The sequence below is a fragment of the Ursus arctos genome, unplaced genomic scaffold (genome assembly GCF_023065955.2).
Source record: "Ursus arctos isolate Adak ecotype North America unplaced genomic scaffold, UrsArc2.0 scaffold_34, whole genome shotgun sequence".
Classification (NCBI taxonomy): Eukaryota; Metazoa; Chordata; class Mammalia; order Carnivora; family Ursidae; genus Ursus; species Ursus arctos.
The window spans coordinates 18,155,716-18,177,269 of NW_026623030.1; the positions used below are offsets into that span (position 1 = coordinate 18,155,716).

The following is a 21,554-nucleotide window of genomic DNA, read 5'->3' on the forward strand; positions in this document are numbered from 1 at the left end:
TCGCTCAGGATCTGCACCAAAGATGAACTCCTGAAAGGTCTCTAGGAAGATGTGGAGGGATACGGGAACATTCTAGCCTTGGAGCATCTCGGAGGTCAGTTGGCCTTGCTGGGGAGCTGCCCTACCCAGGAAGCTGAAGAGGTTGCCCCCCCTCTGCAAAGTCCTCATGCTCCTGTGTAGAGTGGCTGCTACTGTTATAAACCCATTCTATAGATGGAGAAGCTGAGGCTCAGTGAGGGGGTACTGAGTTGCCCATGGTGTCAAGGGGAAAGAAACAGATGGGGAGCCCCCCCCCCCACTAGACTTGGTTGTGTCTGATTCCCCCTCCTGCCCTAGGGGGCAGCAGCAATTCATAACTGACTGTGTACTTCAGACTCAGGTTCAAATCCAACTTGTTACTAACCGAGCAAGCGTGGGCAAGTCATGTAACCTGCAGGCAGGGGTCTCTGTTTCCTGTGTGGGAACGGGGAGAACAGTACCTCCTGCCGGGAGCAGCACAGACCCTTAGAGGGCTTCCCCTGTGCCGATCCCGGCGGAGCGCACTGTGTGTTTGGGCTCTTATTGCCTGCACAACAGCCCTGCCTCCTGGCTTCACAGATGCAGACGCGGAGGCAAAGAGAAGCAAAGTGGCTTTCCCAGGTCATGTGACCTGTGAGTGGCAGAGTCAGGATTGGAACCCAGGTCACCCGGCTGACCAGAACTGCCTCCAACTGGCTCAGCGCTTCCCTAGCGCCCAGCCGGACACACAGCGCCCCGCCTTGGTTCGCCCTTAGTGACGGGGTAGCTCCTGGGCTGCGCTGAAGTGGGAGCGAGCATTCCTGATACACGCATGGTATTTACAAGGTTCGCAGGGCAGTGCGTGGGGGCAGACGGCCCCCCGCGCAGACTCTGAACATCTTGCATAAAAGAAGTCAGTCCTTAACCAGTGGTGGCCCGGCACACTACAAGTTTCTAAGTTATTTATAAAAAGGCAGCTGAAATCTAGAGACTTCTAACAGGCGGAGGTGTGTTCTCCACTAAGAATAGCTGACAGGAGAAGCTTTCTGGTGACATCAGAGCTCAGCAGCAGCTTGGGGGTGGGGGCTGTGGTTTTCTCCAGCTTAGCAAACAACTGCCCCGTGCAGCCTCACCGGATCCTCCAGAGAGGGCTGGACGAAGGGCTTGGAAAGGGGCCTGGTGACCCTGGAGGCAAGCAGGGTTTCCATCGGCCTGGGGGTTCGTATGTGTCACTGTCTCCCCTTCTTCACCATCCTCATGTTTGCAGGAAGCTGGCCCTCTGGCCCCATCTGCAGGATGGGGCAAAGAGCAGGGGGCAACGGGGAGGGCACAGGGCAGGTCCCTGGCCAGTCCTTGGATTTGGACCACAGGCTACTCCATCTTGTTCACCCCTGCCTCTCCGTCCTCTGTCCTCCCAGGGGGCTTCTAACATGAGCGGACCCCCAGGCCCACACCCCTGCCACTGCACCAGATGCTTCTTCTCAAATGCACACGCGAGCGTGGAACTTGAGCCCCAGCAGGGTGACCACTTTTTCTGACGTCAAAATAAATTCTGGGAATAGAGTGCAAAGATTAAGCCGACCCAAGGTTAAATTGTGGTTCCCCCTGCCAGGAGCTGTGAGCTTTTACTGGAGGTATTAGAGGGGTCAGGGGAGTTGGGGGAGAGGAAGGAGAAGGAAACAATTTAAACAAGACTTAAAACACTGTTTCAAATTATGCCTGGCCATTTGCAAATTCTCACTCCCGGTTTGGCTTGATACATGATACACACTGCACAGGGGTGTGTGCCTGAAGCTGTCCCTACCAAACTCTACGGTCCCTAGGGGATTTTCAAGGGTGACTGTGGCTGCATGTGACTCTGACCTTGCTTCCTAGCTCCACGTAACTTAGCCCCCAAGCCTCAGTTTCCCCTTCACCAGTGTGGTTCTGCTTTCTGACATCCAGTAGGAGCCTGACGAATCATCTTTTAAAAACTCATCACGTCTGACTTTCACAGAGCCCAAAGTGTTCACCCACACACTTTGTCTTGAGGGAAGGACAAAGGGGGATTTTCTTTTATTTTCCCTTTCTCCTTCCTCTTCCTCCTCTTCTTCCTCTTCTCCTCCTCCTCCTCTCCTCCTCCTCCTTCGCCTCCTTTTTTTTCTTCTCCTCCCCTTCCCCTCCCCTTCTGCCTCCTTCTTCTTCTTCTTCTTCTTCTTCCTCTTCTTCTTCTTCTTCTTCTTCTTCTTCTTCTTCTTCTTCTTCTTCTTCTTCTTCTTCTTCTTCTTCTTCTTCTTCTCCTTCTTCTTCTTCTTCTTCTTCTTCTTCTTCTTCTTCTTCTTCTTTTTTTAAACAAAGGAAACACTAAAGAAAGCCAGAGAGGAGAAGCTACTTGCCCAAGGTCACACTGACCTTCTCCCCAGATTCCTAGCCCTCCCTTTACCAGGACTCTCCCTACAGTACAAGCCCCACATGCTCCCCCAGTGGGAAGATGGGAGGCCACCTGTGAGCCGTCTTGGGGGCCCTGGTCACACAGCTGATGTGCCACTTGAGACTCTGGGATACAGGATTAATGAGCCACATCTCAGCACAGCTGCCAAGCGGCTGGTCCAAGGTCACACTATCAGAACTCGCCAAGAAAACACGAGCACATGTGCACCCATGCACCCGTGGTACCCGGGGCAGAGGAAACCCACCACTGCACTGACGTGACTTGTGATTCCCCACCCTGGTGGCACCTTCTCAGACACATCAACACCAAGGTTCCCACCCCCGAGTTTCTGGTTCTGAGCACCTGGGATGGGGCCTGCCCACGTTTGCCTTAAGAGCTCCCCAGGTGAGTAACTTGCAGCTAGGGTAGAGACAGTGATTCTCAAACCCACCTGTGTATTGGACTCATCTGCGGGGTTAAAATACTGCCCACCCCCACCCAGCCTGACTTAATTGGGGTCCGGGGTGTGGCCTGGGCATTAGGATCTTTAAATGCTGCCGCAGGGTGATTCAAATGTGCGGCCAAATTTGAGAATGTTGCTCTGGTTCATTCTGCACCTGGACTCTGGGCCCCACCCCTGCCCTCAAAAGACAGGGCCTCCCTGCCCTTCCCAAGTCCTCCCAAAGAGATTTTAGTCCCATGTCGCTGCTTATATATAGATAAGCGTCTCCAGAAAATTCTGTTCTTAACTTCTGAATGTCAAGAAACCAATCCAAAGTAATAGGTCTTTTGGCCGTACCTGAATGGGAAATAAACTCTTGGCGTGAGCGGCATGAAAGCATGCCCCATTCTCCCATGCTCTGTGCACAGAGCTAGACGGAAGGGAGCCTTTGCTGTAATCCAACCCCCAGGCCTCACCATTCATCTCTGGGGGGTCCCGGTTCCTCGGCCCCCAAGTGCACACTGCAGGATCTGAGCCCACCAAGTCCCCCTGGGTGTTTCTGGGCAGTCCCAGGGCTGTCTCCTTTGTGCTCTCAAATTCTGCCCTGGCCTGACCGAGGTCCCCTGGGAAGGATGCCTCCTTCTGGAAGCCGCTGCTCCTGGGATCTTTTCCCAACATGCACACTCCTGTTCCTGTTGATCTGTAAGCCCACAGGGGCCCTGCAGTGCTGAGTTCATTCCTGTCTGCACCTGCCTCTTTCTCCCCAGAAACCCACGGGCCCCCTCTTCACCCCATAACATTTGGTTTCTGGGCTTGGGGCCCAGATTGCACAAAATCCAGGAGGCATGGCCTCTGTGGCCCTACCAATCCTTCTTCCCTCCCTCTAGGGGATTTAGACCTGCCCCAGGGAATGGGCACCAAAGTGTCCTCTTTATCACCAACTGAGCACAGCTTCCCTCTGTAAGCTGCTCCCCAGTGCGCACATGTCAGCTGGTACGGGGAGCCTGCCCTCCACCCGATCCCCACCAACATGCAGCCAGGACCAGCACCCAATTGGCCCTGAGCTAGCCCAGTGACCTGCCCATCACTGAGCACTCTCCATGCTCCAGCACGGTGTGAACACTTCACGTGAAGTGTCACGTACCCATTTCACGGGGACCAAGGATTCCAGTCACCTAAGGCCAAAGACAGGTTTTGAACCCACATCTCCAACCCCAACCCCAACCCCTGCAGCAGAGGCTCCCAAATTTGAGAGTACATAAAAATCCCAGGAGCCCGCAACTCTATTCAAGAATACAGGGAAACTGACATAAATGGCCCAAGATCAGCCCTCCCCCCACCCTGCTCTGAGTCTCAGGGCCACTTCTAGGCCCCCCAGAGTCATCCTTGCGGTGCGACCTTGACCTCTCTGAGCTTCCTCCCCGATGAAAATGAGAGAGTGGAGCTAGCCAGTTGCAGGGAGCTCTTTGGTTCTGCCTTGAGCCCTCCCACTTGGCTCCCATCCAAGGTGACATGGGGGCTCTCTTTCAGGGTCTTCTCCAGCAGATCCCTCTGCCAGGTCAAAACTCTGGACACTGCCTGGCATTTGCACCTGCCTCCACACACAGTTGGGGACTGGGAAGCCCCCAGAGCACCTGTCCTCCCCGCCCACCCTCCCCCAGAGTCTCCAGTGCGGTGGAAGTCCCCCTGCATAAAGGGTTCCTGCCTTCCCTTCATACTCAGATCCTTCTTTTTCATGAAGCAGGAGAGCTGGATCTGGTTGCCATCTCTGCTCTCTGCAGCCAGCCCCACGAGAGGTTTAAGAGACGGCCCGGAGTGGACATCTGGGAAGGGCGCCCAGTCAGCAGGAGCAGGTCCTGAGCTCTGCTGAGTCAGCGTGGGAGCGGTGACGCTCTGGGCCCACCTCCTACCCGCACCTCCCAGCCTGCCCGTGCCCTCCACCGCCAGCTGCCCAAATGGTAGGTGCCTGCCGCGTCCTCTCCCAAGTAAGCCCCAAATTATTGGCTGTGCCAACTCTGAACCCCAACGTGTATTTATCATCCTGCCTTCCAGGCACTCAGCTGGGGTCTTGCTGGAACATGCAGCTGTCCAAGAGAGAAGGGAGGGAGGAAGGGAGGGAGGGGAGAGGGGAGGAGATGGCTGTATCTGCTCCCCACCCCCACCCCCTGGCTGGGGAAGCAGGTGGCAGGATCCTCACCAGTGGTACTGCCCTGCCGGTGCAGCTCGTGGTGCCCGAGGTGGCTGGCTCAGCATCCAATCCCTGCCCTGTCACCTACCAGCAACCTAGAAGTGGGGACCTATCTGAAGGCCAGGCAGCCAAGGGGACAGTTAGTAATAGTGGAGAATGTGCCAGAAGCTAGTTTTCCTCGTGGTCTGGTGGTACAGGGCTTCTTCATGTGTGGTCCCCGGGCGACCTGCCCTTGTTAAAAATGCAGATTCCCGGGCCAGGCCCTTTCCACAGGAGCCCTGAGGCACAAAACCATGTAAGAACCACCCGTGTGGCAGCCAAGGGCTTGGACTCCGAGCCCGTAATTCCTTGTGCTTATAATGGGGAAGGAGAGGACTGAAGAATGCCCGTCCCACGGTGTTGTCTGAGGATTCAGTGAGGTAATATGATATAGAAAGTGCTTAGCATTCGGTAAAGGGTATCCCTGGGTCATTACTCAGCAGCAGAGGGAAATTATGGCAGACTGATTGAGCAGATGGAAGATATAGATGTTTTGTTTTTTTCTTTTTTTGCCAGCTCTGTAACTTTCAGTGGAGACACCTGCAAGAGGTGTCTCTGGTTCATGGGCCAGGGGATGGGACCCACCTGGGCCTCGTCACTTATAAATCACGTGAACTTGAGCATGTGATTTGAGCCCTATGGAGCCTCAGTTTCCATATCTACAAAATGGGAGTGCTAGATCGCCAAATCCCCTATCATTTGTCCGGGATGGCTAAATGAGACACCTTAAGGAAAACCACACAGTTACTCAAATGTCCCTCAATGGGTGAATGAATAAATACAATGTATGGGTCTACCCATACAATGTTACATCGTCTGGCAATCAAAAGGAATGCAGGACTGACCCACACTGCAACATAGATGAATCTCGAAACCATCGTGCTAAGTAAAAAGAAGCCGGACACTAAAGGTCCCATATTAGAGACTCCACTTACATGAAATGTCCAGAATAGGCAAATCCATAGAGACAGGAAGGTGATTAGTGGTTGTCAGGGGCCCGAAGATGGGTGATTGAGGGGTGATAGATAAAGGGTGTGGGGTTTCTTTTGGGGATGATGCAAATGTTCTAAAATGGATTATAGCGATGGTTGCACCACTCTGTGAAGACATGGAAAATCCATTGAGTTGTGTACTCTCGATGGGGAGTTGCCTGCTATGTGAATCACATCTCAGTATAGCCATTACCAAAATTAAAAGACCATCTACCTCCGAATCACCTGGCATTCTTATTTCAAATGCAGTCCTGGGCCTCTTGAGTCTGGACCTGTGTGTGTGTGTGTGTGGGGGGGTCCAGGAATCTGAATTTAAATAAGAACACCTGATGATTTGCATGCGCTGAGAATTTAAAGAACCATCCCTCCAGGAAGACAGTCTGGTCACCGCTGGTTTCCGTGGCACAGGGGTCTTGGCAGGTGCGAACCCACTCGCCATTAATTTCCTATGGCTCCTGTAACAAGTGACCCCAAGCTTGATGGCTGGAAACAACACAAATGTATCATCTTACAGATCTGGAGGTCAGAAGTCTGAAACGGGCATCTCTGGGCTAAAATCAAGGTGTCAGCCCGGCTGTGTTCCTTTCTGGAGGCTCTAGGGAGGAATCTGTGTCCTTGCATTTTCTAGCTTTCCCAGCTCCCTGCACGCCTTGGCTCGTGGACCCTTCCTCAAATTCAAAGCTAGCACTGCCCAGTGGAGTCTTTCCCTCATCACATCACTCTTGACTCTGACCGCCCCCCCCTTCCTCTTTTACATACAAAGACCCTCAAGATCACATGGGATCCACCAGCCCTATTCTGGGGGCAACTCCTCAAGTTCAGCTGGTGTGCTCACAGGTTCCAGGGATGAGACGTGGTTATTCCCCCTTCCATACAGTCCTGCTGTTCTGTGGTGTAGGATACCTCTCCCCACATCACAGAGTTTGAGTGAGTAAAAGCAGTCCCCCTTGGGGTCCCCGCAGGGGGGCTGCATTTGTCTGAGGAGCCCTCCTAGCAGACCGTCCCACACACCGGTTATCACTGCGTCCTCCCCCAGCCCCCAGCCCTCTGCAGAGCCTGCCCCACTGCTCCATGTGAAGCTGTGGTGAAGTTAAAATAGATCTTGGGCCCCTGCCACCTCTGTCTGTTTCTCTGGTGAGCTCGTTTCTCGGACAACAATGCAGTTTGAAGCCCATCCAGGGACAAGCTTCCATCTGCCCCCTGCAAATTCCAGTAATCGGTCACTATTTATAATTATATAAATAAGAGAAAACCATGCTCAAGCCGCCCTCCCCAAAGAGCCCCCCCCCGTCTCCATTTTTAGGGGGACGGCCCTCCCACTCGCCCCTGGAGCTGTGTCCCTCTGCGATCTGGGTGGCGGTTCCAGCCACCGGGTAGGACAGAGATGCTGGGCAGGGGCATTAGTGCAACCCAGGGGCAGGGGGAGGAGCGCTTCACTGGGAGCTGCAGGATCCGGAGAACTTGGTCACCCAGGAAATGATTAAATAAGTGGGCACAAAGGCGGAAATTCGAGTGCAAGTTCTGTTGATTTTTCTCACGAGGTATTGTGGGGAGGAGAGTGGTGGAAAGAGGAGAGTCAGGCTGGCTCTAAAGTCCTGGATCTTGTCCCCCGAGAAAGGGAGTGGACAGTTGTGGGGGGGGGGGCATGCTCTTTGCCGGCCTTTTCACCCTTGCTGAATCCTCTCGAGCAAGATGGGGCTGGGTACATCAAGGTTCAGAGGGCAAAGCAAGCAACCCCTGGGGTACACAACCAGAGAGGGCAGCGCCCTTGCAGGGGATCCAATGCAGAGTTGAGTCTATCTGCTATAACATTGTCACCGAAGATTCCCCGAAAAGGTCCGGGAGCTTCAGTCAAGAAAGGATTGGTTAAAAGATAACCAAAAGGACAACTTTAATTCAAGAGGCAGACTGGGGATGATTCTTCTCTGATTCCATTCACGAGACCAACATAAGGAGCCGTAATGAGCTTAAGAGAGAAACTGCCCATGTCAGAGCCCAGACTTGGGTGTGAGGCACCTACAGGGTTCCCATCCCTGGACAGACTTTATGGGATCATCACTAATCCTTACTTGTTTGAGGCAGTTTAGGTGTGGTCTTCCCTAAGTCAGAGGTTAACCAAGGGGGCACCTGCATTCCCTGTACCTTTCTTAGAGTCAGGAGCCTGAAGATTAAGGAAAGAGTCTTGTTGCCCCCAGAACATTGCTGAGCCTTGGGAGTACCCCTAAGTGATTAGAGGGATAGGGAATCGAGACAGATATAGGAACTGCCATTTATCCAGCTTCATATCTGTATTCTGATTCTGGTTTACCACACATTCTGTGAATCCCTCGGTGTTCCCATCAATAAAATGGGCATGTGTTGAGTACCTCTCCTCTAGACTCCCACAGCCGCCAGTGTCCATTAGTGTGCCGTGATGGTCTGTTTATATCTCTTTCCTTCCTGACTCCAGGATCCCCCAAGGTCAGGGACTGCCTCCTTTCCTGTAGTATTTAAATTCCTGGCACTCAATAGTGAGTGAATGGGGGCGCCTGGCTGGCTCAGTCAGAAGAGCGTGTGACTCCCGATCTCAGGGTCATGGGTTCAAGTCCCACGTTGGGCATAGAGATCACTAAATAAATAAACTTAAAAAAAAAAAAAACTGAGTGAATGAACATATGAATAGTAACAATCTACTGTGTAGTTGCCTGCCACAGTTGGCTCCGACTGGCTTGCAAGATCAAATTGTCAGACATTTCAGGAACTTTGCAAGCCCCTTGTCAAATCATTGGTAGCTTGAAATTGACACGGTGGGAATATCTACACCCTGGAAACAGGCAAATGCTACAAAGTAAGGCTTCCCCCTGCTTTACCTACACAGGGCTAGATGGTTCTTACTCTGTGAGGCACTGTTTTAAGCACTTCACGAATATCAACATTTAATCCTCACAGCTACCGCGAGGAAGGCACCAATATTATTGCTGTTTTACCGATGGGGAAACTGAGGCTCAGGGAGATGACGTCACTTGCCCACCTATGGTTTGGGAGCCTTCCCTAAAAGGAATGCAGGAGAGCTGGAGGAAGACCATCCTTGAAGTCTCTCAGTGTCGCTGCCCTTTGCGGACTCCCAGGTACCAGCCATTCTAATCTCGGGCTCTGGTTTTAATCAGCTCCTCTGGGAGAAGAGAGGCAGTTGCCTGGTGACTGAAGTGTTTTCCAGCCCTCAGAAGGTCACGCTGTGTGATGGGAAACTAACGATCCCCACACAGGGTGCCCCTCTTGCAGGGCTCCCAACAGCAGATGCAATCAGCCCAGCCAGACCCCACGCAAAGCTCCAGACCTCCTTCCTGCTCTGACGCCAACAGAGCCATTGCTAGGATTGAATTAAAGCCCTGGCGTCCTGGAACAGGCAGCAGCAGGCTTTGTGTGGGGAGAGCCCCTGCTGTGTATATGCATCACGGCCAGAGCAGGGGGGCAAGAGTCCAGGGCCTCCCAGACCTCACGGATACAGCCGTCCACCCAGTATGTACCTCTGGCCTGTCCATTTGGGTCTGCAGTTGGGGGCAGTCATGGACTCCTAAAGCTCAGTTTAAGGGATTAACAGAGTCTTTTCAGGACCCACTCTGGCTCAAACATTCCAGATCTTTCTGGGCCCAATTTAGCCCTTGTTTGACCCCTCTGCACTGTCACCTCCTGTGTGTCTGTCTGCCCATTCCTCCAGGAGTTCCTTAGGAACAAAAGTGTGGCTCCTGATGATTCCTGGTTGTGGCCCTAGGACCCAGCCAGGTACCTGAACACAATAGATGTGCAATGAATGAATGAATGAATGAACGAACCCCCAGCTTGTGCCTTGGCCTCTCCACCTTCCTGCTGCCACAAGGAGCTCCTGATTGTTTCTCCAAGGCTTGTCATCAGGAATCAATTCCCCTTGGTCATCACACCCCAGCCTTCCCCTCTTCCAGCTCCCTGCTGGCTGGTGAAGGTGGCTTGTTTGGCAGCAGACCCGGGAGGGTGGAGGGAGGCCCTGCGGAGGCCTCTCAGAGGAGCTGATGTTTACACTGAGATCCCAAGAGGAAGCCTCAGCCATAGGAAAAGGGAGGGGAAGGGAGTTCCAGGCAGAAGGGGCAGGTACCAGGACTCCTGTAGGAGCCGACAGTGATCAGGGGGGCTTGAGATGAAGGTGCCAGTGTAGACAGGTCACGGAGTGAAGACAGGTTCCCTTCACCCCACACACTGGAGGCCTCTTTGTGATCACCAAGGGGGCAGATCAGAGCCATGTGCCCCCCTCCCCTTACTGCCCCAGAGCAGGGTCCCAGGGCTTTCTTCCCCACCCACCTGCACTGTCTCTAGCTCTGGGAGCAGCTAGGTCAAGAAGGAGGAGGTGCCATCCTGAAAATGCTATTTTCCATCTCTTCCGCAGTAAGCCCCATCATTTAATCCTTGGATAATTTAATATATAAAATTCCAGGAACTGGTATTTTACATCAGAATAAAATTGTGTCCTGCAGTGGTGGGTCATTCCCACGGGGCCAGAACCCCTTTCCTGACCCAGAGGGCAATCTGGGTGTCTTGATTCCTTCTGCCTTGAAAGGCAAGCTCTGGGTCCAGTTAACTCAGACCAGCTGATGCCCCGCAGCCAGCACGTCCCCAGCTTGGCTACCCCAGCCCTGCCCAAGGGTGCTTCCGAAATGCACATTCCAGGGGCTGCTCCAGCTCTCTGAATGCCAACTGAGTGTAGCGGGCAGCTGGACTTTCCACCAGGAGGGGGGCTCATTCTGCAGCTGTGGCTGGGTTCAGGTATGGGCAGTTGGTTCTCAGCACCCCCTCCCCAGTGCCCTATGAAACTGATGTAGGTGGGCCCACCCAGGTCTTTGTGAGCACCAAAGGACCCATGCCTAACCACCCACCCACCCCAGCACTGTCACAGAGCCTGGCACCCAAGACATACACTGAATACATGCCGAACACGGATGGCCGCATCACAAGGCACTGGAGAGCGCAATGGTCTGGCCTTGAGAACCAGAAAATGTTGACTTTGAATTTCTGCCCTGGCTGTGTGACCTTTCTGAGAATCAGTTCCTCCCTTGCAAAATGGACAGGATCCCACAGCAACTGCTTTGTGCCCTGTCCCAGGGCAGGCCCTTCTGATGGACATTTTAGGCACTATTATTGTCCCCATTTTAGGTAGGAAGGAATCATGGTCAAACAGGTGGCAGGACAGGCCCAGGTCATGCAGCCTGACCACAGAATCCAATTCCTTAAGCCAATTTAAGGCAAAACTTCTCCCAGGAGACTTGGGGGAACTACCCGCATTACATTCTCTGGGCAATTTGAAATGCAGCCTCTTGGGCCCTGCCTGAGCCAGAATGGGGGTGGGGGGCGGAGCCAGGAAGCTGCCTGCTCCTCAAGTTTGAAAACTCCCCCACCCCAAGTTCCTGGGCTGTGCCACAAGGATGGGCCTCTCCGGCATGTGGTGTGTCCACCTTGTCAAGGTGCTGGGGAGGGGCCGAGGGGCTTTCCTGGAAGGAGCCAAGCTAAGTACCTTGTGCGCGTTAAGGTGGAGTACTGTTATTACGTTTATTGCTCTTCACCAGAGAGCTGATTAATGTTGGCTGTATTTCTTCATGGTCCCAGGTGAGTTTCCCTTCTGAGATCTGGGAGGATGTGTGATGGAACCGGGGTGGGGGTGGATATGGAACCTCCCCCGGGTCCGATCCCGCTCACCTACACCCCAACTCTGTTCACACCTGCCTCTTTCCAAAGCCGGCAGGGGTGCGGAGGCGGGGAGGCGCGACGAGCACGGCCGCTGCACCGGGGACGGGGTAACCTTGGCGGCAGGCAACTAGGTCCCGCGCTCCCTTCCACCCCTCCCCGCCTTTCCTGGCCCGGGGCAGGGCGCTCCCCGATCCCCGCAGTGCGCGAAGCCGGCGCGCGCTAGGACCGCGCCGCGCCGCCCTCCGCCGCTATAAGAGGCCGCGCTCGCGCCCCACGCGGAACCCGCGGCTCAGACCTGTACTCGGCGTCCCGACCCGCGCTGGACCCGAAGCCGGACGGCCGCTGCGCAGCCGACGCCAGCCCGGGGCCTGCGAGGGACGCGCGCCCCGGGTCCCCGCTGCGGGCACCATGGGCGCTGCCCACTCCGCGTCCGAGGAGGTGCGGGAGCTCGTGGGCAAGACCGGCTGTGAGTATCCCGCGGGGACACGGGCGGGGACCGCCGGCCGGCTGGCTCGTGGCTCCCAGCCCACGGCCGCCTGCCCGGCTCCGCGCGGCTGCGCTGTGTGACCTTGGGCGAGCTCCTGGCCCTCTCTGCGCCTCAGTCTCCCCCTCCTGCAAATGGGTCCCCGCCGGGCACTTTGCAGGCTGCGGTGAGGAGCTTCCGCGGCGATGCTGAGTAAGTGCTGCGGCCGCTCAGCCTCGGCGCCCACGGAGTTGGCAGGGAACCCCCCCTCCCCCGCCCCGGGCCTGGGGACTGCGGACCGGGGAGGGAGCAGGGCCCCGGCTCCCCCAGGGCAGGGCAGGAGTCCCGGCTCCGAGGGCGAGAGCTCGGGCCGCCCAGCTGGTGCGCCCGCTCCGCACCTGAAAGTCGTTCGGGTTCGCGAGGCGCAGGGGCCGGAAAGTTTTGAAGTCGGCGGGACCTGGGTGGCAGCCGGACTCGGCGTTTCCCGGCCGTGCGACCTCGGGTGGCTGAGCCCGTCCCTCTGCGTCTCTCTTGTCCTACAATCTGTAAAGTGGGTTCAGGTGGGCTCACGTCGCCAGGTAGCTGGCAGCGCCCGCGGAGCGTTTGGGCAGAGCTCGGCGACCTTCCTTGAGCTGCCCGGACCCTTGGGACCTGCAGAGGCTACGCGCCCCGTATCCGGCCCGGCCCGAGGCTGGGCGCACGGAGAGGCCGCTCCGCGGGGCCGACCTGACCGCAGGGAAGTGACGGTGGAAACGTTTGTCCTCCCCCGTCCAGGGGGTGCCGGGAACTTGACCCTGGGCTCTGACCTCGGGGTGCCGGGTTCTGCCCCCAGCTGTGATAAGGGGAGTGTGGACCCAAGACCTAGGGAGACCAGGTGAGTGGGTAAACTGGACAGGCAGATATGAATCCTGCCAACACCACTTCCTGGCAGTGTGACCTTGGGCTAGTCACTTCATCTTTCGGTTTCCTTCTCTCTAGAATGGAAGTTCTGCTAGTACCTGCTAGATGCTCAAGAAATGGGAGCTGGTTGGCTCCCTGCACGTGCTTTGAGTTTAGGGCAGCTAATCAGGTCCATAATTGATCACCTGGGTGGGGGCGGGGATGACCCAGCCACTTGTGCCAAGGCTGAAAGGCGACACCTGCTGATCCCCTAATCTAAACACTTCTGTCTAGGAGAATTGGGTGAAAATTACAGAAAGCACCTCAATACCTGGTCTGGGTGGGTGCGTAGGTGTATACACTTACACATCACATACACATGTGTTGTGTTTTCACGTGTGCAATCACAGAACTATCTGTGGAGGGGGGAAAAACTGTAGCATACATAACATGGAACACTTTAAAAAAATAAGTAATAAAAGCGTATATTTGTAATTGCTTTATTTGCATCAAGGACAGAGGAAGAATCCACAAGAAAGTAAGAAGGGTGAATACTTGCAGATTGGGTGGAAGGGACGAAGAGGGAGTGAGCGTTTCACTGTAAATTTTTTTGTAGTTTCATTTTGAACGATGTGTGAATATAAAAGTTATAAGTTCAGTTCAACCCCAAGGCTTACGTGAGAGAGGAGGTAGGTTTCCCCTCTTTCTTTCTTGGGTTTCCCCTGGTACTGTTGGTTGAGTGAACTCTCGCTGCCTTGGATCTGCACTGGTAGAAGTCAGGGTTCTCTGTAGCTGGGATTTCTGCCAGCAAAGTGGCAGCCCCCCACGCAGGCCGTTGGGGGGAATTCCATCTGGTGGTGAGTTTGACAGGTGATGGGACCGCAGAGCATGCTGGGAATCGTGTCCATTTCCTGGGTCCAGGCTCCTGTGGGGAAGACAGATGCTGAGTGTTCCCCCTGGAACTTTCCTACAAGTGGCTGATGAAGCTTCCCTTCTAGTTGCCCAGGACTCCAGTTTCCTACCCCAAAGAGGGAAGGGGGGACATGTCAGGAAAGGGGCTGTGAGGTCAGACTAGAGGGGAGCATGAATACCTTCAGTTCTTTGAACTTTAAATTAGGAGGAAAGTTCCCCCTTGTCCTCTGAAAGGGGCTGGCACAGTCTGGGCATTTTAACCCATTCAAGTATTTACTGACGGAGGACTTGGGGATTTAGAGGCGATCCAGAGAGGATAATACTCCTGCGGGGGGAGACACAGTGGTGTGAGTCAGGGGAAGGGCATGGAAACATTTCTCTGGGGACCAGGGGGGCTTCTCTGAGGAGGTGAACATGGAACAGAAACTCCAACAAGAACCAGCTTCGCGAAGATGAGTGGAAAGTACAGTTGGGGGCAGAGGGAATGGTAAATGCAAAGGCCCCGTGGTGGGAAGACTTTGAGGACAATAAATGAGAACTGTAATGTAGCTGCAGTCAGGGCTCAGCTTGTTGGGGAGGGGCTCTTGCTAGGTGTGTGGCCTTGGGCAAGTGTTTAGTAGTATTGGCCATGTTTTTCAACCCGTTTGTATGTCCCCATCACTCTGAACCACAGCGAAGAAGAGTTAAGGCTTGGTCCCACTTCCTAGCTGCGTGACCTTAACCAAGTCCTCTTACTTCTAAGAGCCAGTGGTCCCATCTGGATCCTGGGCTGGTTATATGGCTTCAGTAAGATGACGTATATACAGATGTGAAGTACTTGGTGTGGCATGGGCATGTCTGCTCCCAGGATCCTGCACCCACAGGAATCCTGGGGAAACATTCAGCCTAAGTAAGGCCCAGTCAGCCAAGGAACAGGCTGTGCCCACAAGGGTGCTGGGCTCACCCTGCCTCTTTGAGGAACCAAGATGGTCCCTAATCTGAAGAGTCAGCCTGGTCCCTTCCTGAGGACTCCCTCTGGAAATAACAAGCAGGATGAGCACGGGATGGTGGTGATGGGCATCATTCCTTGAGCACCAGGCTCTGCGCTCAACGCTTGGCATGCACGCTGGTGAAATCTTCATTATAATCGTCCATGGAAGGTGGCAGTACGGCCATTTTACAGATAAGGAAACTGAGGCTCAGAGGGATAAAGAAACTTGCTGAGAGCCCCACAGATCATAAGCGGAGGAGTGGGGGATCAGAGGATCCCCAAGTCCATTTCCTGCTGACACTGTGCTTTCGCTGTGTGGAGTTGCCTCCGATTTCTAGGAATGCAGAAGGGATAGGAACAGCCCGCACATCTATTTTTCTCACTTCTGGGCCTTTGTGCAAGCCATTCCTTCTGCCTGGAGCACTCTTCACTTGACTGTGCATAATTTGGTGTTTACGTAAGGGGACACTTCTGTAACCAGCAGCCGGGTTAAGATTGCAAACATGTTCCCTTAACCCCGTCTCTTGACAAAGCCCACGCTCTTCCTCATTCGGGGCTCGGCTCTGCTATTGCTCCCTTCCAGAAGCCCTCCTGCCTGCTTTCAGTCCAGCCTTTGAGGGTTAATGCGTGTCCTTGAGACTCCCGCGGCCCCTGCATTCCCTCCCATTATAGCACACCCCACACCATGTTAGAGCTGTCAGCTCTGTCACCTGCCACCCCCTCGAAACTTGGAGCTTCCTGAGAGCCGGGAGAAGGTGCCTTGTTCACCTTGGTATGCCCACGCGGTGCTCACAACATAGGGGTTCATGCTGAAGAGCTGGGGACCTCAGGGTCTTTATAATCCATCGAATATTGCCTTGGAGTGTGTGTCCAGGAGAAAACCCTAGGGCCGGCCGGGGCCACACCAGCCCTCCTGGCCCCAGGAAACGCACCTGTCGGCTTCAGCGCTAAACCAGCCCCACCAAAAATAGGCCGAGCGCAAGCTTGCCCACGCAGGGCATCCTCAGAGCTGCACACCCACCTCCCCTTGCCTGTAAGAGTCTCATTGATTGATTTAAAACCTAAAAAAAAAAAAAAAGTCTTCCCAAACATCTTTTCTGAGCCAAGAAAGTGGACTACTTAGAACACTAAAATTCACATTAACCCCCGGAGCTGGCCTCTCTGACGCTCCTTCGGCAGCAGGAACGGAGTGAAGCCCAGCGTGTGTCCCGAGGTGTGAAGAGGGCCCCCGGCAGGAAGACAGGCCCCTTGGGGATCCCTGCCTGAAGCCCAATCGCTCCCTTTACCACCTTGAGCTGGCCTGGAGGTAGCTGTTTCCTGCTCCCCCCCCCCCCCCCCATCCGTGCCCGCTCCTGGGGCTGGAAAGGAAATAATAAGTGGAGGATTCTGGGAAAGGTGGAGGGTCTATTTTTTCCTTCAGACTCCAGAACAGCTCCACAGGCAGATCCATGTAGATGCCAAGAAGCTGCCAGAAGGAAGAAGAGAAAACAATGTCCCAGATCTGGAGTTCAGACCTCTTCATGGTGACAGCCAGTGTTTACCAGGCGCCTGTCATCTGCCAAACATGGAGCCGAGCCGTGCAGTTGATCCGCAGCTGCTCCTGCAACGCCCCCCCCCCGGGGGGGGGGGGACGCCGTGGATTCCCATTTTTTCCGGCGAGGACGCGGATGCTGGGGAGAGCATGCCACGTGCCCGAGGCCACAGGCTGCCGAGAAGCAGAGCTGGGATTCGGTGTCTGGTGGGATCCCCAGACTTCCTCCCCGGGGAGGAAAGCGGAGGCCTGGGTGGCCCATGCCGGTTGGTGGGGGTGGCACCACCGTGTTCCCCTGGGCTCTCGCTGCTGGCCACTACTTGGCGGTTGTAAAGTCCTCCTGTGGCCCCAGGTCACAGCTTGGCCTGTTTGCTGTGTGCCATATTCCCTCTGGATGCCCAGGTGGGCCGGATGCCTTCCCTGCCCTCCAGGAGCTCCGGGGGTGCGGGCTGGCCTGGTACTACTGAGCTCCTCCTGTCCCCCACTGAGGCTTGTGAGGCTAAATGGCCAGTACAAACCTGCCCGCTTCCCTCCCTGTTTCCTGTGGGTGGACTATGGCTTTTACCCTGGGGTCCTTGGGCAATCTCTGAGCCCCAGGAAATAGGGCACACAATTGTGTCTGTGTGGTTGGGCGGGGGAGGGAAGCGGATTCCCCAGGACACATCAGGTTCACAAAACAGCGAAAATGGATTCCATTGTATGTAAATCGTACCTTAATCAGAAAATAATTAAAAACCATTTTTTTTTTTTAGCAAAAATGGAAAACTGTCTCCCAGGCCGGGAGGAATAAAGGGGTCTGTGAGGCCTGGGGAGGGTCAGTCCCCCCCCCCCCCAGGCTGAGCTCTGGGGGGGAGCTGGGGAGAAATGGTCTGGCGGTGTGGGCACAGTGGCCCTAGCCCTCCGGGGTACCCAGATCCCCCCCTGCTCACCTCCCTGGGTGTTTGCCGTGTGGAAGAGTGCAGGCTGCTTTGGGAAGCTTTTAAAGGGCCAGGTGGCAAATGAACTTCATTGCGGGCACCCAGAAGCACCCCTGCTTTGACCCCTGCTGACATTTTGTACTCTGGCTGGCCCGGGTCATCTCACCATTATAGCATATCATTGCCCATTTACAGATGAGGAAACTGAGGCCCAGACGTTTGAAGGGACTACTCAAGGTCACTTGGATGCCAAGTGTGAAATCCAAACTCTAGAACTGCTTTTCCCAGGTGACCCAAACCCCATACGACGTAAACTGAGACAAAGGGTCTGCATATCTGGGGCAGGCAACCACTGTTACCCCGTGACCTCATTAATAGGGTCCTACACACTTGTTTACTAAGTTGGAAGGGGGAGAATTAGACCTCGAGGCAGATAAGCTCGGTATCATGCTATGGAAAGTTCTAGAATTGTGAGCTGCCCCCAGGGAGGGCAAGCTCGGTGGTGGGCAGTGTGAGGGGCGTTAAGGGCTCTGGGAGGAAGAGCAGGAATGTACAGCCCCCTCTGTTTCCTGGGGTCTTACTGAGTGGCTCATGCCTGTTTCAGAGAAAGAACTTGTGTTTTCTCTGCATGAAAGTAATTGCCAGTCTGCTCCAAGACTTCCTAGCTCTGCGAATTAGTAGTTATCAGATCCCTTATGCATCTTTCTTTCTCACCCCACCCCCAGCCCCACACTGGCAGGATATTTTTTTGTGAGTTAATAGCTCCCGGAATGCAGCCTAGAATGTAATCAATGCTCAGACATGCCATACGGCCCCGTCGTCGTACAGACAGAATGCCTCGAGTGTTGATAAGATGCTTTTACTCTCGCAAAGCCCTTCAGTATTTGCTATCTCAAGCCAAGGCAATAAAGTGTTTTTGGCTCAGAAGTGCCCACCGCTTTGGGGAGATAAGGCAGGGCCCATGCTAGTGGCACCCAGCAAGGTGATTGCTGGGGGGGGGGGGGGGGGGTTGGTGGTGCCTGGGCCTGCGAGCCGTCCTGTCTCCCGTTCCAACTTTATTATTAATTCATAAAGCCAGAAGGTCAAGTGGGTGATTTCCGCTGTGGTGGCAGCCACCGTAAGCGCGAGGACAAAAAGGCCCTTTGTTGTCCCAGCGGTGTGACCTTTGTGGATGGGCAGGCTGTCAGAAGTGGGTCTTCCACTCCCAAGGAGGTGGGAAAGCTCATTCAGGATTCAGGGATCAGGTGGCTGGGGGAGGGGGTGGGCAGGAGAGGCCAGCAGGAGACCTCACGCTTGGCATGGCTGGGTCCTAGACCGGGATGGTGAGAGAAGGCGGCTGCGGTGAATGGCTTTCCCTCTGTGCTGTGGTTAGAAGGGGCTTCCCTTTCTCCTGAGTGCTCAGGTGGGGGTCCCAGTGGTCAACCCCAAGTGAGCACTCAGCATGCCTTACCCACCTGGTGTTCCCAGGGGCTCTTTCCTCACCTATATCCCCCAAGACTGCAGCCAGGGTCCCACATGGATGTACACTGTCCTGCCCCCCCCTCCCCCATGGCCTTTACCAGCAGATAGTAAAGGCTTGAACTGTGGGCCACCTTTTAGTCTCTGGGCAACCACCTTGGCCTCCACACCTCTGTTTTCTCATCTGTCAAATGGGAATGTGTCACAGCGCTATTGTGAGGATTAAGTGAGCATGTTATTAAAGCTCTTGACACATTGTAAGTGTTCAATAGTTGTTGGCAAGTACTAATAATTTTGATTAGAAACCTTACGGAAGCTGGCTGCCTTTCTCCCTTTTAAGGGCATTCTCTAACTTCACTAATTCCTTCCATTTTTTTAACATGGCTGCCATCTTTGACATGCCTGGTGTTTATCTTTCCCTTGTGCTGCTGCTGAGGGACCTTAACATGCTTTAATCTGTGTCACTCTCTAGTGTTTTTTCTACATTTTTAAAACCTGTGCATTGGTTTTATTATTGTTTTTAGCAGACCCTATTAATTCTTGTGAAAGTTTTTCCTTATAGATTTCATTTTCTTACATGATACAGCATTCCATAGATTTTTTTCAATCAATCTCTGTGAGTTGTCAGCTTTGTCTGAAAATGTCTAGATTTTGCCAGCATACACAGTTGGTCATTTGGCTGGGTATAAAATTCTGCATATCTTCTCTTAGCACCTTGGTTTTGGTCTCTTGTTGCTGTTGGGAAGTCAGCTCTTTTATTTAATTGATGTTTTTTGGTAGAAGTCTGCTTTTGTACCCAGATTTCTGGGATTTTTTTTTTTTTTTTTTTACTGCATTGTGTCTAGATGTGGATTTGTTTTATTTACTCTGCCTGGGAATTGTTAATGCTTTTTCATTCTAAAGAAGGCTTGTTTCTTATGTTATGAATTTATTCTTTCCCCTCACCCCACTTTATTTTCTTCTTCAGTAATTCGTATTAGAAATAGATGGGGTCATGTCATTCTCTCTGAATGGCTCTTTACCTCTCTTTCATATTTTCGATTGTTTTATTGCTCTTTTCTGTATTTAGAGTCATTTCCTTAGGTCTGTCTTCCAATTCCCTAATTCTCTCTTTAGCTGTTACAATTTTGCTGCCCCTTAAGTTTTTAAATTTCAATGACTTATTTTTTTAAAGATTTATTTATTTTAGAGACAGAGAGCATGTGAGTGGTGGGAAGGGACAGAGAGAGAGGGGGAGAGAGGTTTAAGCAGACTCCACACTGAGATCAGAGCCTGATGTGGGGCTTGATCTCACAACCCTGAGATCAAGACCTGAGCTAAAACCAAGATTGGACACTTAACCAACTGTGCCACCCAGATGTCCCCCGATGACTTATAAAATACATATGAAAAACACTTCATAAGTTCTATATGGTTTTTAGATTCACTGCTTGTGTCATGGAGTAGTGTTCTTTTACTATTTGTAATAATTAACGCTTACTGTATAGTCTCTTCTGTTTCACCCTCTTGGGGTGCCATTCCTTTTTAAAATTAAAAATTTTTACGTAAATTCTACCCCCAACATGGGACTCAAACTCATGATCCTGAGATCAAGAGTCAGATGCTCTACTGACGGAGCCAGCCAGGCACCCCCCACCCCAGTCTTTTTTATTTTAAAAAATGTATTAAGGTATAGTTGATAGACAGCATTAGTTTCAGATATGCAACATAGTGATTTGCCAATTCTGTACACTCCTCAGAGCTCACCAGGATAAGTGTAATTGCCATTTGTCACTGTCCGTGTTATTACAGTATTATTGTCTCTATTCCCTATGCCGTACCTTCCATCTCTGGCTTTTTTTTTTTTTTTTTTTAAAGATTTTACTTATGAGAGAGACCACGAGAGCATGAGCAGGGGGAGGGGTAGAGGGAGAAGCAGACTCCTCACTGAGCAGGGAGCTTGATGCCTGACTTGATCCCAGGACCTTGGGATCATGACTTGAGCCGAAGGCGGACGCTTACCTGACTGAGCCACCCAGGCGCCCCTGAATTCATTTATTCTAATAGCTTTCTGGTGAACTGTTCAGGGTTTTCTATATATAGTATCATGTCGTCAGCAAATAGCGACAGCTTTATGTCGCCCTTACCAATTTGGATGCCTTGTATTTCTTGTCTGATTGCTGCAGCTAGGACTTCCTGTACCATGTTGAATAAAAGTGGTGAGAAAGGACAACCTTGTGTTGTTCCTGATCTTAGAGGAAACGTCCTCAGCTTTTCCATCATTGAGTATGTTAGCTGTGGGCTCTCCATATGTGGACTTTATTATGTTCAGGTATATTCCCTCTAAATCCACCTTGTTGAGAGTTTTAATCATGAAATGGGTATTGTATTTCGTCAGACGCTTTTTCTGCATCTATCGATATGATCACATGCCCTTTATCTTTTCTCTTGTCAGTGTGATGTATCCCTTCGATTGCTTTGCGAATACTGAAGCACCCTCGTGTCCCCGGAACAAATCCAACTTGATCGTGGCGTTGTTAACAGATTTAAAACAGGGTGCCATTCCTTTAGTTAATTGTGTCTTCCAGTCTTCCCTTGTGGTGGTTCATTTGCCTGTGTGGTTTGGTTTTTGATTATGAGCTCATGTTTGATTGGGCTGTCTCCCCTGGTTTTCACATCCTTCTGG

General features: G+C 53.0%; 1 protein-coding gene and 1 non-coding gene across 2 annotated transcripts in view; both read left to right on the top strand.

Moving 5' to 3' along the window:
* The first annotated feature begins 8,594 nt into the window (after nt 1–8,594).
* On the top strand, nt 8,595–8,667 carry TRNAG-CCC (transfer RNA glycine (anticodon CCC)). The gene has a single exon. It is a non-coding gene; the product is annotated as a tRNA-Gly (tRNA).
* A 3,393-nt stretch (nt 8,668–12,060) lies between these two features.
* TESC (tescalcin) overlaps nt 12,061–21,554 on the top strand; it is a 51,156-nt gene continuing 41,662 nt past the window's right edge. The window contains exon 1 of the mRNA XM_026514962.4: nt 12,061–12,225. Within this exon, the coding sequence (XP_026370747.1) occupies nt 12,168–12,225 (58 nt within the window). The 5' untranslated portion in view covers nt 12,061–12,167. The remainder of the gene's footprint in view (nt 12,226–21,554) is intronic.